This window comes from Aquila chrysaetos, chromosome 5 (assembly GCF_900496995.4).
Source record: "Aquila chrysaetos chrysaetos chromosome 5, bAquChr1.4, whole genome shotgun sequence".
NCBI classification, from domain to species: Eukaryota; Metazoa; Chordata; class Aves; order Accipitriformes; family Accipitridae; genus Aquila; species Aquila chrysaetos.
Genome location: NC_044008.1, coordinates 1,958,116 through 1,974,607, shown reverse-complemented (window position 1 = coordinate 1,974,607; position 16,492 = coordinate 1,958,116). Strand labels below are relative to the sequence as shown.

Below are 16,492 nucleotides of genomic sequence, written 5' to 3'. Positions count from 1 at the left end.
AAAATGAAGCCAGGCTGAGTAATGTGTAAGAATCACGTCTCGTCTGGATGATGTTTTCTGTTCGTTATGGGATGTCCTTGTAAGGGTTTAGGAAGAGGGACTTCAGAGAGGAAGTGAAGTCTTAGTGAGGACCCTTTTTATGAACTACCATGCTGTGTCCTTCTTGATGCCTTACTCACCTTTTGGGGACCAATTCTGTGAATATTACTCAGTCTGGACAGGAGTTCAGCCCAAACAAGCCCTAGAGTTTTACTAGTGTTGGCAGCAGAGAGAAACTGCGACAATAAAGCTGACAGCGACAAACTCTCCAGGGAAGGCAGATAAACATTGAAATTTTTTTTATATTAAAAATTACTTGGAAAAAAAGAGGAGGGGGAGAGAGAATCCCTGTGTCTGCATTCTTGCTGGTCCAGATCATTTGAAACCATCAGTGAGTGTCTTTCCATGGTCAGAGTCGCCACAAGCAGCTTGGCTTCAGGCAGGGATAACACAGCCTAAAGACCATCACTAAATAATGCAAGAAACTGCAGCGGTAACTCCTTCCTTTAGAATATATACCCACAAGCTTTAAAGACACAACAAAACCCGTCCTTTCCTCCTCCCTTCCCCCTCCCAAAGATACAACCGCTCTAGAGGACTTTTATGGGAATTTTATTGGTGTGTCTGATTCATGCAAGAACGTGCCCATGCATAAGTTACAAATTTGTATTTGCAAATAGACTTTGATCAAAACGAACATCTCTGGCATTGACTACACCAGGCAACTCTGAAAAACATTTGGCACGTGAGCAGGTTGTGAGCTGAAGTCAACTGTAGCTTCTTGCTCCATTTCTCTGTTATTAGGGTAGATGTTAGTTTAATAATATCACAAAATTTGACAGTTCATGTTTTCTGGTGTTGTATTCATATTCATAAGATGGAAATTGCTTTTCTGGCCTGAGCGCACAAATGTTCACTTCAGAGATCGCTGATGTAACTCGTTTTCTACAGAGGTCTACAGAGTGTCATAGGTTGTATTTCAGTAAAAGTGCCTCAGCACTGTGGGCTGGGTTTTGGGGTTTTTTTGTATTTGTAACTATATAATGGAGTTGAATGGCAGCTAATTATAGTGACCTCCCACCATCCAAAATAAATGCTGGATTCCAGACCGGCTCATAAACTTTTCAGATGACCCAATAGTCTCTTGATGGGTCATAGCCTACTTTTGCTCATTTTCCAGAATACTGCTCTGAATTTGGCTCTGAATATAAATATCTGGGAGTGGAATGTTAAACACTGCTCATGGACAGTAAACAACTTTGTGTATGGCAGAGGGGCTCTGACTGCCCTGGGTGCATGAACATGTATGGGAGAAGATGATTGCCTGTGGAGATCTTATTTATTCCAGTCCTCGAGTGTTCTGCATGTTACGCTATATATACCACATTAAGAATAGCTGTAAAGTGAGTTTTTAGGTGGATTTCAGTTCCTAGTAAATAGGATTTCAAAATGTACACGCACAACAATGAAAATGAATATGCTATGAATGTAATAGATGCTTTCATTTTCCCCGAGACTTCAAGCCGCCAAAGGGATTAAAATGTCGCAGGTTCTTTCTTTGAAGAAATTGAATCCAGATGTCAAGCACATTAGAGGCATCCAGGATCTGTGAAAACTGGGAAAACTGCCCACTGAGGAATACCCCCCTGCCTCCGGGCTCTGTTAATGCACGAGCTCAAGTCTTCTCCTCTTCAGCCAGTGGTAGAACTGAGATCTTTTGTCATTGGTCTTGTCAGCAGCAGCAAACATCCTTCTTGCAGGGTTAGGTATAAAACAAAGTAACCTTGAAGTGTCCTGGGCTGCGTAACTTGGCCAGACCTGAACTATGAGGATATTGAGGGTGCTGTAATGACTCTCCTCCACTGATGGTAGGCTGAAAATCACAATCCAGGCCTGCTAGGGTTTTGTATTAACTGTATCTGCCTGCTGTTCTTGCACATGATTTGCTTGAATACTGCCAAGAGAAGAGACAGGATCAGGTTGTGAGTGCTGACCACCCTGGACACAGGTGCTGGAGGACATATTCAGCTGTTGGGGGAGCATTCCTGCATGCCACGCTTGGCAACCCCTGGCACTAGCCAGATGCCATGTGTCGCTTAAACAACTGAGTATTTTTAACTGTGAAAACTTACATCAGTCTGGAATTGCACACTGGAATTTGGATGCATGTTTTCTTAGGAATTCATCATTTGTTAATCTAAAATTTATTTGATCATGCTTTGGGGCTGAAATAACAAAATGGCATGTCAATACCCCGGAGAGCATTTTTATTTAGTAGCAGCCCTACCCAGAATAACTTGCAGGAGCAAGGAATGTTGCAGGTATGAGGCCGCCCAGGACTTCAGGCAAACAGCTCTGTGTAACAGCAGTCCTCCCTTCTCCGTGGAAATGAAAACCCAAGCTAAAAATAAGAGTAAAACAATGAGGGCTGAGTGACTCCTCTTGTCACTTGAACTCTTCCCAGCTCCCTAATTTGATAGTAGGATAGGAGTCACCAAGGTATTTTGCTCCTAGAAGTGAAAATCCCTATTTGAGTACAGGGGTGGAATGCTATTAATACCCACTAGCAGGAAAGCAGGAAGAACTGGTCTGTTATCCATCGCTCAGCGCAGCGACCGGCCGGGCTGCGTTCTCGTGGCTTCAGAGCTGCCCCGGCATGGGCTGATCCCTGCCCAGTGGGCTGGAGGGGCAGGGGAAGGCACGAAGGAGGTTGGGGCCAGGGCAGAGGGGTAAGGGGGCACTGGGAAGACAGGGAGATGGTGTTGGGTAGAAAAATACGTCCTGAGTTAGAGGGAATATGGGATTATGGTGCAGGGTGTATAGGGTACAAGCCCCTAAGTCCGGCTTCGTTGCTTCTGCTGCACAAGGAACAATCTCCTTTCTTTTTCCATTTGTTTTGGCTTTCATCAGAGGGTTCCCAAGTACCACAGCCTTGTTCAGGATGGTTTGCCCACTGGAGTGGCATTCACACTACAATGAGCTCTACTAACTTAAAGGTCATACTCACCCTGCCTCTCCCCTGTGTCGTAAGTAGAGCAGAGGCAGGTAAGTAATGTGCAGGTATTACAGCGCACTCTGAGACGCTCTAGGGCCGTGCTGATTATATTGTTGTAGACGGGATGCCGTGGGCATGGGGAATGATTACTTTACCTGTGCAAGATCACCTTCTACCCTTGCTGCCTTCAGGCTTCTCCAGATTTATTGCCTTCCCTGCGTTGCATGTTGGCCAGCGAGTACCCATTGCACAGTGCGTGCCTCCACCGCTCAGGGTGGATTTTGCCTGGAGATGGCGCTTGATGATCTATACGGATATAGAGGGCATACAGAAATCATCCCATCTGCTACGGGGGCAGCTGGGAACCGCTTGTCTTAGGTTCTTTTGTTGCTATAAGGCCTTACCCACCCCTTGCTTTGAACGATGGGCAGGTGTCCAGGGCACGTAACCCTTTGCACGTGCCATGCCAGGAGGCAGACGGGGAGCCCTGTTGCATCAGGCCAGAGCTTTACATGTCCACAACGTGACATCAGCAGGCTGCATCAGCTGGGGCTTGCGTCACCATGAATTAGCTAGCCTCACAAGGTGTCACGAAGAAAGTCAGGGATCTCCCCGTCGGTGAATCAGGTGCACAGCAGCAGGTCCCTTCCCCGAGGGCTCGGGAAGGAGAAGGACTATTTAACACGTCACAGAAAACACTTCATATGGCATGAAGTGCTTCAGGACGCAGGACATCACGTTCTGGTCCTAACAAGAAGCGTTTGAGTGCCATCTTTGTGTGCATGACTCTGCTTCACACCTTCCCTCTCAGGTCCTGGTTGTTCATCCCCTATTTTTAATTGACTCTGCACAGCCTGTCTACATCTCACTGAAAAGAGATGCGCTGTCAGGGTCAAGAAGCGTTCCTGAATATTTAGACCAAGTTTAACAAATTTTTGATCTTAGATTGTAGGAGAAATAAATGGGCATGTTTGATATTCCCCCAAAAAATGCTCAGACTCAGTCGAGGGTTTGCCTGCTCCTCCCCAGAGGCATCATTCCTTTGGTCTTTCGTTGTCTTAAAAGTGGTTGACTTCACTAATCCCAAAAAGGATTACCCATATCTGAAAGAGTCACAGTCTGTCCTTTCAACAAGGGTACAGAAACTCACTGTATCCTGAGTTTCTGAGAATCCTGTGGTGGACGAACCTAAATGTCCTGGTCTCGCAATGCAGAGGTTAAATAGGCACAGATTTGCTGAGAGCAGCTCCCCATGGGAGAGAAGGAAACAAAGCTAAAAAAAATAAAAGCCAGGGGAGGGGACAGCAGGACTTTCCTCCTGCCCATTACTGTTGCAAACCCTCTGCCAGTTCCGCAGTGGCCACATGGGAGCCAGGGACCAGCTTGGCAGGCACCCTGCAGTACTCCTGGCCACCCCAAATTTTTCTCCTCTGAGAAGGAGGTTGGTTAGCGTAGGTAGGCAGCAACGCAGCTGCCCTCCTATTGCCAAATAAACTCAGTTTCTTTTTACCAGCACAAGACACCTTTTATTTTGGAGATTTGTAGTGGTGCCAGGAATAATATGACTTGAACAAACAAACAAAAAATACAAACCCTTTGCATCTACAGCCAGGCCTGCTGGGACAGGCTCCCCTGTTAGAAGAGGGGGAGAGGCTCAGCCTAGCCCCTGGCTAACAGAGCTGTGCCAGCACAACCTTTAAAGCTGAGAGCAGACTTAAAAGCACAGGTCTAGACAAGAATTCTTTTTTTTTTGAGCAAGGAGGGCTGAGGCTGGTAAAAAAAACGACTTGCAGTGGCAAATGATTTATGCTCCAGCGGCGGCAAGGAGAGCTGCCATCAGGAGGAGCACGTCCCACCGCCACGCTTGCGAGACGGCCATAGGCAGCGGTGGGCCCCAGTGCTGCAAGTGCCAGTAAAGAAAAAGAGAAAAGGGGAAAAAAACCCAAAACATGCATTTGGCTTTGTCTCTTTTCAGGGCAAATAGCGAAAGCCCCGTGCTTTTCAAACCGCTTTCCATTGTGGGGTGCGGTGGGACAGTCCCCTGGACTCTCAGTGGGTGCCCCCGTTGCCCTGCCTCGAAGGAGAGCCTCTCGGAGGTCCCATTTTTGGGGAATTTAGGAGGAAATAACGACCGGGAAAGAAGCCCAGACGCTCCTCTCCCTCCCTGGGCACCCTGCCCCCGGGGCAGGGCGAGGGGCTAGCAGCCAACGGGCGTGGCTTTGGGTGGGGAGGGGCGTGGTCACTGCGGTAGCCCCGCCCCCCGTCACTCTTGCCTCTGGGGTACGCCGAGGCGCAAGTAGCCAACGGGCGTGGCTTTGAGCGGGGAGGGGCGTGGTCCCGGCGGTAGCCCCGCCCCCGGCGGTGAGGTTGGGGCGCGGCGCGGCGGCGGGCGCAGAGCGGGGATGAGCGGGGGCTGAGGCGGCGGCCGCCGAGGGAGGGGGACGGGAGCGGCGCCGCGGACGGCGGCCATGGTGGCTCACGACGAGCTCGGGGGGCTGCTGCCCATCAAAAGGACTATCCGGGTGATCGACGCGCAGAACCAGTCCTTCAGGGAGCAGGAGGTGAGGAGGAGCGGGGTCGGAGAGGGGAGAAGGGGGTCGGTTGTGCGTTTTGGGGTTTTTTTTTGAGGGGAACGTGGTGGGTTTGGGAGACGCCCGCCTCACACACGCACCTTCCCGCTCTCCGCGCCTGAGGGGAGGCGACGAGCCGGGTGCGCTGCCCGCGGAGAGCCGGTCGCGGAGTGAGGTGCAGGCAGCGATTTTAGAAGAAAAGTCTTTAAAAAGAAACAACTTCCTAGCCCCTGGAAGGGGTTTGTCCTGGAGGAGTGGGAGCAGGGAGCCGAAACCGAGCGCGGCGCCTCACCTGAGCCCGCTCCTCCCAGCGGGGGTTTCATTAAAAAAAACTGCCTGTTGCTCTGTGCGCTCTTTCCACTGACAGGATTTTTCCGAATTAGGGCGTTCGTTTGCTGCATAAACCAAAAAAAAAAAAAAAAAAAAAAATCATGGGTGTTGGTTGGGGTTTTGAGGATATTTTTTTTTTTGGAGTATTGTTATTTTTATCATGTGTTGTTATGTAGATGAGAATAATTGCATTCCTGGTAGATGCTCGCATGCCTCCTGCTGCGACAGAAGGCAAAAGTTCAGGAGCCAGGTAGGGACCGGTTGCACTGGGCAGGGTTTTATTGCCGAGATTAGCGGTGAGACGAGGTGGAAAAGAAAAAAAAAAAAAAAGGCTCCCGACAGCTCTGGGGCTTGAGGGCTCCAGTCTGAGTCGCCAGCCTCTTGAAATCCTGGCTTTATAACAGCCAAACTTGGGCAATCTCATTGTGCAAAAGGGAAACCACATGTTGAGAGAGAAATAACATAAACCAGATCTCTTAAAGGAGAGTAAATCACCTCTAATTCTTAAAACGTGTATTTTCTGTAGGGTATAAACAGCATGCTGGGTATCTGAAGTTAAACTTTGGGTCTGGGCTTGAGTAATGACTCCTAAGCCAACACTCCTATCAGTGCTAGGTGCTGAGTTGCTATCAAGAGCCACTGAAGTTATAAGCGGAGTGCCAGGCTAGATTTCCCCCTTGGTCGCGAACAGCCTGTTGAATTTGAGAAAGGCAAGGGTTGTGATCTCCGTACCTACGTGTCAAGCCAGAGCGTGGTGGTTCAGTTTGAGTGCAGACAGCTGTTTTCGGAACAAAGCTTGAGATTCGGCAAGCTCCTTGCACGTGAATCTTAAAATAAGATAGTCAGGTGGTGATTTCTGGTAGGAATTATTTGAGCTGGTGACTAAAATCCCCTTCTGCTTATTTGGCTTAATAGGAAAAGTTTTGCTGTGCGTGGTTTTTAGATTTGTCACCGTGTTTGTATGCATTGGTATGGAAGTGGCATGTAGGACATTGCTCTCTAGTAAGTTATCCTTGTAAAAACCACTAATTATTACCTAGCACAAGGGGAAAGGTTGTAGCCAGGTAGGGACTAGCGTGCTGCTAGAGGAAAATGTTTGTTGCTCAAAAGTAGAGCCTGGTTTTCTTTTGAGCAGCAAGGTGCAATCTTTTCACAATGCGAAGAGTTAACCAGCACTTGAAGAAATTCCACTAGTGTGAAGTCTTGCCTGCCAGCTGAGGCACCAAGGCACAAATTTAGCTTTTGTGTATGTCTGATATATTTATATTCACTTTTAATAAAGAGTCCCCTGGAAAAAAAAAATCATGAATGGAAGCAGAAGTGCTGTTGAAATTGCTGGGGGTTTAATTATCTGTCGGTGTTGTAGTGCTTAACACGGCTAGCTTGTTACAGAAGCTTTGCAGACTTCATTCTAATCTGGGCTTCTGTAAGTCATACAGTGTGGAGACAGGCTAATCATTGTTTGCAAGTACAGAACAAAAAAAAATACTGAGCCAAAGTTATCCATAGTATGAACTGTGCTGAGTCTCGGCTTACACCACAAGTGAGTTTGACTGTAAGTGGAGTACATGACCCCAAGCTGAAATGCAGATCTCGGAGAAGGTGAGGTTTCTAAGGAGAGGGATTTTTTTTTTTTTTTCCCCCCTCCCCTCCCTGCCTTGGATCAAACAATATCGCTGGAAGGAGAAGAAGAAGAAACAGATGCTTTTTTTTGGCAGTCAAGCCATTCATGTCTGAAAGCGCTCACAGGACAGAAAGTGGAATTTGTTTCTCTTTAAGAGAGAGGAAATGGCCTTTTGCTAAGCTGAATTTATAGCATACAGAAGTTTTTCTGTTGGCCAAACACCCCGGGGAGCACATCGCATGTACAGAAAGCGCTCTGGTCATGCCGATCTGTGTGAAATTCCTCCCTCCTCAGAGCAGAAGAGGGCTCCTCGGGAGCTGTGCTCCCTCTTGTTCAAGAGAGCGGTGCTTTTCACTTCAAGCCTGTCTTTGCATGTCTCAGTATGTATGGGCTGTTGAGAAAAGTGGCGATTTATAATCCCAAGGAGCCCCTTTGTACCGCCTGTCCCAAACGGAGAGGCAGGAATGCCAGACCTTGTGCATATGCATGTGTCGCTTCAGCCTAGCACAGATGTGCTGGGAAGGCATTCACACATGTCCCTCAGCACAGATAGTGTGTCATTGTATCTCCTATCTGGAAAGGCTGCAGAGTTGACCCTTTTAACAGCGAGCTGCAAAAGACTGTACAAGCGTCCTAAAGTACTGAGGTTTCTTGCTATTAATTTTCAGTGTCACGTTTTTCTTTTCCATGCTATTTATATCAATGGCCTTGACAGAGCTGTGTAGCTTATGTCTGTATATTTTTTGCTTACATTCTTGCAGTTTCTTAAGCTTCTCTTGGCTTGCGTCCCTTTATTCTAGTACACTGATACATGGTTTTCTAGAAGTAAATTACCTATCCTTTTCCTCCACTCAGAAACATCAATAATTAATTAAAGTTTCCTTGTCTTCCTTTGAGCCCAGCCTAACTTTCTAGCCTTCTGCATAATCCTTTTCCTGACAGACTCTGTCTTGAGTGCAGTGGCTCATGGTTGGCAAAGGAGAGAAGCAACTGCAGTGTTCCCTGTGCTGTACCTAAACCCAGCTGAGGGTTGGGGTCCTGGGGCTGAGGACACTCTCTTACAGCTTTTCTTCATTTCTATAGTACCCTCATAGTTCTGAGATTACCCAAAACATTTCAAGCATAGCTTTGAACAGGCTTTGTGCTGTGCCAAGAGGTCTTTCTGTTCTGCATTGCTCATAAATTGTTTCTTTTCATGTTTCCCCCCTGCAACTTTGAAGGCTTAATTCAGTGTGAGCTAACCTCCTCTGTTGCTTAACACTGTGTAGGCAGACAGACAGGCCACTCCTTGGGTCATGTTGCTGAAATCAGATCTTAGATACGTAGCTTTTATGCTTCTTCAGCCACAGGACTGGAATCCATTGTGTTCCTATTCCCCTTTTTTGTTTTCAGCATTTGTCACTTCTGTTGCTACATAGAAGCAAAGCATTTGGGCACCTTATCTTGCAATCTCGGACTAGAAATAGAGACGGCAGAGAGCTTGTCCTAACCACTCTTCTCAGTCTTTGCCTTTTAGCCTTTTGAAATGTAGGAGGAGGGAGTCAAATATAATTAACCAAAAATGCCTAATAAAGCTTTGGTAAAATTTCTGCTGAGATGAACTCAAAAAAGAGGCTGCTTCCATCAACTCATCTGAACTTCATGCTAAGAAACTTCCTTGTGATGATGAGTCACGTCCAACCATCTGCCAGATGTTTAAGAGCACCAGGGCACCTAATCTGGTCTTTCTCCTAGCCTTAAGCTCCGAGTCCATCTCTTCCTGGCATCCCATTGTGCATGCCTTTCCTGTACAGTCCTTACAATACAGTATTTTTGATGTAAAATATGTAGAGTTGCCAGCATGATTTTAAAAACTCATCTGAGCTTAAGCAGCAGGAGGTTTCCATGGGGCGTTTCCTCTTTCTTGGCAGCATTTTGGTCAGGACAGAATTGAAAATGCTCTGGGCTCCCAGCAGGGATTAGTGGTGTAGAAAAGCAGAAGCTCTATCTTTCAAATCTAAACAACATATAAGAAAAATTAGGATGACTTGCGGGGGGGGGGGTGGGGGTGGGGGAGCAGAAGGGGGAGGAAGCTTTGTAAACTGAAGGTTTTAAACTTTATCCACTTCGTGTGTGTGCATATCCCTCACAGGAATGTTCAGCATGTGGTCATTTGCTATTTGTTAGAATAGCTGCTGAGGCTGTCCTGGGCTCTGACTGCTACTTTTCTCTCCAAAATAAAATTAAAATGGAAAAACACATTCTTTCTACAAAGGAAAACATGATAAAATGGAGAGGCAGATCACAGCTCCATCTTTAGATGACAGTCGCTTGCCTTGCAGAGGCGAATGCTTCAGTCTATTTATGTTCAAACCATAACGGTCCCTGTTCGAGCCCTATTTTGAATTCTGACTGATGTGTATGTTATCTTGCCTCTTTTACACTGGGCAAAGTCTCTGCAGTTTAATTGCAGCCTTAAAGTTCAGACAAATATTTACAGCCTCTGCTTTCCTTTTAAGATGAATGGCTACTTCAAAACACTCTCTTTGCTGTGTTTCCCACTCCTTAAGTGGGTTCGTGCTTTTTAAACCTGCCTGGGCAGCTTGAGAAATGAAGTGGGAGTCACAGCCAGTACAATTTGTTCTCTGCTTTATTTACAGGAGCCAAGCAATAAGCGGGTTCGGCCTTTAGCACGGGTCACATCCCTGGCAAACTTGATCTCTCCTGTAAGAAATGGTGCAGTTCGGCGCTTTGGGCAGACAATACAGGTAAATAGCAGAGCCGTCTAGTCCTAGATGCCTAGAGATATGCGGAAGGTACTGGCTGTATGGGGGTAAAACAGATTTCAAGGCATCTCTTGAAAATCTACTATATGATTTGTGCAAGGACAGAAAGCTTGTTTGGGACTTGGGGATGAAGAAGAGTTCACAAGTTCAGAGGTAGCTTGTTAGATAACCAGGTTATTGAGGGTTTAAGCAGTAAAAAAAAATAAACTGATTCAGATAGGGAGAATTAGTTGATAAACTGTACCAGTACTCGAGATATGTGTGTTGGAGCATGTGCTTAAATGTGAACCGACCCTGCTGTTCAGTGACCTTTCAATAATGTTAGAGAAGTGTTGTCTAAGGAACACTATACTCCACACTTGCAGATAAGAGCACTTCTGTGTCTGTGTTTTAAGAACATTGCAAATCACGAGAGCAAAGTTCAAGTGGCTCCTGATTAGCCCCATTATAGGTAGAATTATGATCCTAGTTTATTTACTTCCTCATACCTTGGAAAGAGACCCAAGCTTTACCTTTCCATCCTCCTCCCAAGTGCTGCTGCTGGATCAGTGCAGGGAGAGGCACATGGAAAAGCTTGCCAATCTCTGGGCTCTCGGGGCTTTCTCAGCAGCTTGATTAAAGTGTTCCTTTATCTGAGGAAAAGTGTCTGGGTGTGTTTTCCTGCCCTGTACAACAGAGGAGGATGAAGGATTGGGAGGGGTATGGATAATACTATAATACTTCTGTACTTCTGAAATGTTAGCTCTACATGTTTGGGGTTTTTTTTAATTTTTTTCTTTTTTTTTTTTTTTTTTTTTTGAATTCCTATAGTCATTTGCCCTTCGCAGTGACAGCAAGTCTCCTGGCTGTGCCCAAAAGTCATGTAGCAGATCTGCTGCTCCTACTCCTCCTAAAAGAAGAAACAGTGTACTTTGGTCTGAGATGTTAGATGTCAACATGAAAGAGTCCTTGAGCACCAAAGAAATTAAGCGCCAGGAGGTAGGCTCTCTGTTAAACAGCAGGACTGAGAAAGGCAGCCGAGGCCTTGACTTGTGCCGTTTCCTTGGTGGGGAAGGGAGTAATGAGCATCTGTGGGTGACTTTATCTTCCTGTGCACCTTCATTTCTAAACTGCTAGATTTATTTCTGCATTAGGCATGGGAAAACGTAGGCTTCTCTCTCTTGACTAGGGAGTTCATCTCCCCAGTTTGATGATCAGAGATGCCAAACTCTTTGCGTGGGGGAGCTCAGCACTTCTGAAATTCAAGACCCAGCCACACTGGTTGCTTTGCAGCAGACCCAAAGTCAGGTTCCTTGTAAAGCCAGCTGTCTTTCTCTTAAAGCTCTTGACAATTGGTTGAAAGCCAAATAGCAAGGCCTTGGCTTGCCTTTTTCCTGTAGTTCTTAGACAAATCTTCTAGTGACAATACAGAAGCTGACTAAAGACGCCTGGGATTTGACCTCTGTGGTTTTCTGGGTTTTGTTTTTTTCGTACTTGCCTGTGTAAAAGCAGTGATTTAAAAGGCGCTAATATTTAATTTGGCTTTGCATGAGCATCAGAGCTTTCACACAGTTGTAAGTGATGTTGCTTTCTCGGAGCTGGGAAAGCTGGCAGATTTACTTGAGGTTGTCATGCCCAGGTGGCATACAGTGATTCAGATGGCAAAACGGCCTATTCAAGCTGCAGAGGCAGGATGTACATTATGTGAGCTGAAAGGCTCTTTCAGAGGAAGACTGGGATTAAAAATGACTCTTGATGCTTTATCTCCTTCCTCACAGGCAATATATGAAATGTCTAGGGGAGAGCAGGACCTAATCGAAGACCTGAAGCTTGCCAGAAAGGTGAGTGTCTTTTTTTCCTGCAGTCAGTAATCATATTACAGATAATAATGAAGTTTCTTTGCACCTGCAAAGATTACATATCAGCTTTATCAGGCCCAGAATCCACAGTTTGAAAACTGGCCTGGAAAGTTGACGTGAGCGGTCCTACAGTACTGGTTTGATTGCAACAAACCCAGCCAAAAAAGGATTGCGCTTTGCAGTCCTGCAGAGCTAGTTGGGGGAGAGTTGAGTTAGAGAGCTCATCCGGAGAGGAGTTTCTCTCCCAGATGAGAACAGTTCAGACAGGAAAGACCTTTTCATTTGAAGGTCTTGATACCTTCGTACAGAGGTGAATATTTTCGTGATCAAAGTTGATGTTACTGTTCCTGTTGGCTTCACTTTGTATCTGTCCCGTACATGATATATCCCCTCATATTTAAATTGTCAGCTTTTGGGCTTGGGAGATTTGAATATATTTTAATACTGATGTTCTTTGACAGGCTTATCATGATCCTATGCTGAAACTCTCTATCATGTCTGAGGAGGAACTCACCCACATATTTGGGGACTTGGATTCTTATATTCCTCTGCATGAAGGTAAGAGCAACTGGATCATTTTCACAAAATGTGCTGACTAAGAGTTAAACTCTATGCTTTCTCATGTTAGAACAGTTTACTGAGGCGTTGTTGCAATTTCTATTTTTGTGTTTCAATTCCAGACTTGTTGGCAAGTTTAGGAGAAGCAACAAAACCAGATGGAACAGTGGAGCAGATTGGGCCCATTCTTGTGAAGTGGGTGAGTACATAACTTGGAGACAGCGGGCTAAAAATGAGCTTAAAGAACATTTAAAGCTAGAAGCCGAAAAGCTGTGGGCTTTTGTGGCCTTGAGCGAAAGATTGAAACGGAAATCCTGGCTACATTGAAAACAAAGGGACTCTGTCAGCCGTAATGGGCCACGATTTCACCCTGGAGACTTACACTAGTGTGGCTGCAATTACTTGCTGATTTATGTTTGAAATGTCTGTATCTTCTGGACTGTTTGTCACTAAGGTGATTTCAATAACGTTATCGCTGTTAATCTCAAACATCTGAACTTCAAAGGCATCGCACGCAGGTTGCCCTTGTTCTACTCACAAAAGACTAGCTACATATACAAGATAGTCTGTTAGCTTTTTTTTTTTTTTTTTTTTTAATTGGGCAGGGTATCGCAGTAAGGGAAGTAGAACTCCCCGAGTTTTGACACGTTAATTTGATTTGCTTTTACTACATGGAATTTGACTCCTGAATATTATTCTGTTCTCCTGCAGTTACCACGACTCCATGCCTACAAAGGTTACTGTAGCAATCAGCTGGCAGCCAAAGCACTTCTGGATCAGAAGAAGCAGGACCGGAGAGTGCAGGACTTCCTTCAGCGCTGCCTTGAGTCTCCTTTCAGCCGCAAGCTAGACCTTTGGAGCTTCTTGGACATTCCTCGAAGTCGGCTGGTCAAATACCCACTGCTTCTGAAAGAGATCCTGAGACACACTCCCAAAGACCATCCCGATATCCAGATTCTGGAAGAAGCCGTAAGTAATAGTGCTGTCATGATCATTGTTCTGACATAAGCATGTCATTCTGGTGGTCCAGAAACCTCTCTTAAACCCTCAGCAATTTTGTGGGGTGGTTTTCTTCGTGGATACAAATCTGTGACTGTAACCCCTCATGAAAGCAAACGAGAGATCTGTCCACATGGATTCCATCATCTGGAGTTCTTGAACAGCACTTAAAGGGAGGATACAGAAGCAGAGGTCACTATTTAATCATTTGTAAATGTTTTGGTTTATAGATATCTATAATCCAAGGAGTCCTCTCTGACATCAACCTGAAGAAGGGGGAGTCAGAGTGCCAGTATTACATTGACAAGCTGGAGTACCTGGATGAGAAGCAGAAGGACCCAAGGATTGAAGGCAGCAAAGCTTTACTGTGCCATGGGGAGCTGAAGAATAAAAATGGACATGTAAGTCCCTCGTGTTCATGGTAATTAATTCTCAAGTTTGAAACGTTCCCTCAGAGGTAGTTAAAACTGTTTGTCATAGCAGGACCAGGAGCCCTTCCATCCGTAGGGGTAGTTTAGACAATTAGCTAAATTTAAAAAGCAGAAGAGAAAGCACCTGATGGCAGTCTGTATTTCAGGGTGTAAGGGAAAGTTTCCTGCTGACAGCTTTACAATTGGCCTTCAGAAGCTGGAAAATAATTAGCACAAAATTACCATAGAAAGTGTGCTCTGTGCCCAAGCACTCCATCAAAACGGATTTCCTGCCGGCTGTTTACTTTCAGGTGCTCTGACATTCCCCATTATGAGCGCTGGCGCACAGCTCTTCCAAACAAAAGTGTTCCTGCAAAAGCCTGTTTGGCTTTGAGATGAACTGCCAGAAGTTTATCTCCCACTGTAGCAGCGCTGAAAGACCCTGCTGTACTCAAGGCTCTGCTGCCTTTTGTTCTGGCTTGCAGGAGTAACCTCGTTGTAAACCTCCAATTTTTTTTTTTTTTTTTGCTTAGTAGGGGGTTTTTTGTTTAATTTGGCCATTACACTTCCGTACACATGAAGTGTTTTGTATTGTCAGAAAAGATATTGCTTCTAATCATCCTATTCTTGGCATCTGTAAATGATAATTCACTTTTTAAGGATCTTTTAAAACAATAAACCTGTTGATACAACTGTGGTCTGTGCCACCACTGCCAGGGCCCTATGTTGCTGTAACAGGAAACTGTCAGAAAATTAACGTGGGTGAAACTTCAGATAACGTGACCTTGAATCCCAGAAGGTGTGTGACTGCTTTGACTACAGAGTACAATGCTTTACTCCTATTCAAATGCGTTTTCCCTTTCAGAAACTCTACGTCTTCCTCTTCCAAGACATCCTGGTTTTGACCCGGCCGGTCACTCGCAATGAGCGTCAGGCTTACCAAGTGTACAGGCAGCCGATCCCTGTCCAGGAGCTGCTCCTCGAAGACCTGCAGGATGGCGATGTGAAAATGGGGGGATCCTTCCGAGGAGCTTTTGGCAATTCCGATAAAGGTATGGACCAAACCAGTTCATCTGCACAGGAATCTGTTGGTGAGGTGAGATTACACCTGGGCATAGATCCCCGTGGGCTGAGGTTCCTTTCGTATAGCAGACACATGATACATGTTAGCATTTACCTGTAGACTGTCACTGCTGGGCTTTGCAGTTTTATATTTGGTGGCCATAAAATTATATATGGTGCTTTGCAGCTGGTGCTCAGATTAGAAAACATCTATTTCAACGTGTCTGTGGTGGGTTGTGGGGTTTGGGGGGGGGGTTTGGTGGGATTTTGAACGCTTTCCCTGAAGCAGAGCAGTGCAGTCCAGGTCCCTTGTCTAGCAATGGAATCTCTAAATACTGAGCTAGGAACTGATCTGCTTTTTCCTATGTTTATCTTCAGCTAAAAATATCTTCCGAGTTCGTTTCCAAGATCCCTCCCCAGGCCAGTCCCACACGCTGCAGGCCAACGATGTCTTCCACAAGCAGCAATGGGTTAACTGCATCCGAACCGCCATCGCTCCCTTCCAGCGGACTGCTGCTGCAGCAGAGCTGAAGGAGCTGCCGGAGCTGAGCGAAGAGTCGGAGGAGAACAACCCCTCCGCGCCCAACATCAAAGCCCAGAAGAGGCAGTCTGCCATGTCTGGCATAACCGAGATGGAGCTAGACGAAAGCACATCCGAATGTGGCTCCATCTTGGACTCGGAGGAAGCCAAGGGCGTGAAAACACACAGAACACCGTCTGGGCACAGAAAAACGAGGGAGAAGCAGCTAAGTGGCAAGCGGAAAGAAACGCTAGTGTAAAGAGGAGCGCAGCAACATCCTGGTGGAAGACTGTTTATTTATAAATAACGTGTACATTTTTCTTGTAATGTGAGCATGATTGGATTCACTCTACTGAACAGAATATTTTTTTTGTTGTTTTTTATGTTGTAATGGCAGCTACTGGTATACAGTTAACACTGTTGAACTGGAGTCTGTTTTTACAAACGTGGCCACTTTGAACCTGGTTTTAATGCTGTGAGTGATTCGCAAGCCCTCGTGCTTTTGACCGCCCATGGCAGATTTGAAGAGCAAACTTTGGTTTCTGAAAGATTTCCACGTGCGGTGTTTGAGGTGGGAAAACAGTAACGCTAAAGCGGAAGTTTGGGCCGTCACCACAAGCCTGGCAGCACCTCCCTTTGTGGGGGGGTTTGGATTGACACTGCAAGGGTCCTTTTAGAGTGGACTCAAAACCTGAATTCACATTTTCTTCTTGTCTTGTACAGCGCATGTTTTGCAGTGTACGCTTATCATAATCTGTGCAACTTTACATGTTAAACAAGGG

At 45.9% G+C, this 16,492-nt stretch overlaps 1 protein-coding gene across 1 annotated transcript; it reads left to right on the top strand.

The window, feature by feature from the left end:
• Positions 1-5,433: 5,433 nt before the first annotated feature.
• LOC115342016 (neuroepithelial cell-transforming gene 1 protein-like) lies at positions 5,434-16,492 on the top strand. The gene is made up of 10 exons (XM_030015754.2): positions 5,434-5,595; positions 10,198-10,305; positions 11,134-11,301; positions 12,081-12,143; positions 12,623-12,719; positions 12,842-12,918; positions 13,431-13,688; positions 13,949-14,119; positions 14,994-15,180; positions 15,569-16,492. Exons 1-10 carry the CDS (start codon positions 5,503-5,505, stop codon positions 15,967-15,969), a joined length of 1,623 nt encoding a protein of 540 aa, XP_029871614.1. The 5' UTR covers positions 5,434-5,502; the 3' UTR covers positions 15,970-16,492.

Coding starts and splice junctions, on each gene's coding strand:
- LOC115342016 (XM_030015754.2), top strand. CDS start 5,503: ATGGTGGCTCACGACGAGCTCGGGGGGCTGCTGCCCATCAAAAGGACT. Junction 12,144..12,622: donor ACCTGAAGCTTGCCAGAAAG/GTGAGTGTCTTT, acceptor GTTCTTTGACAG/GCTTATCATGATCCTATGCT. Junction 13,689..13,948: donor TCCAGATTCTGGAAGAAGCC/GTAAGTAATAGT, acceptor TTTGGTTTATAG/ATATCTATAATCCAAGGAGT.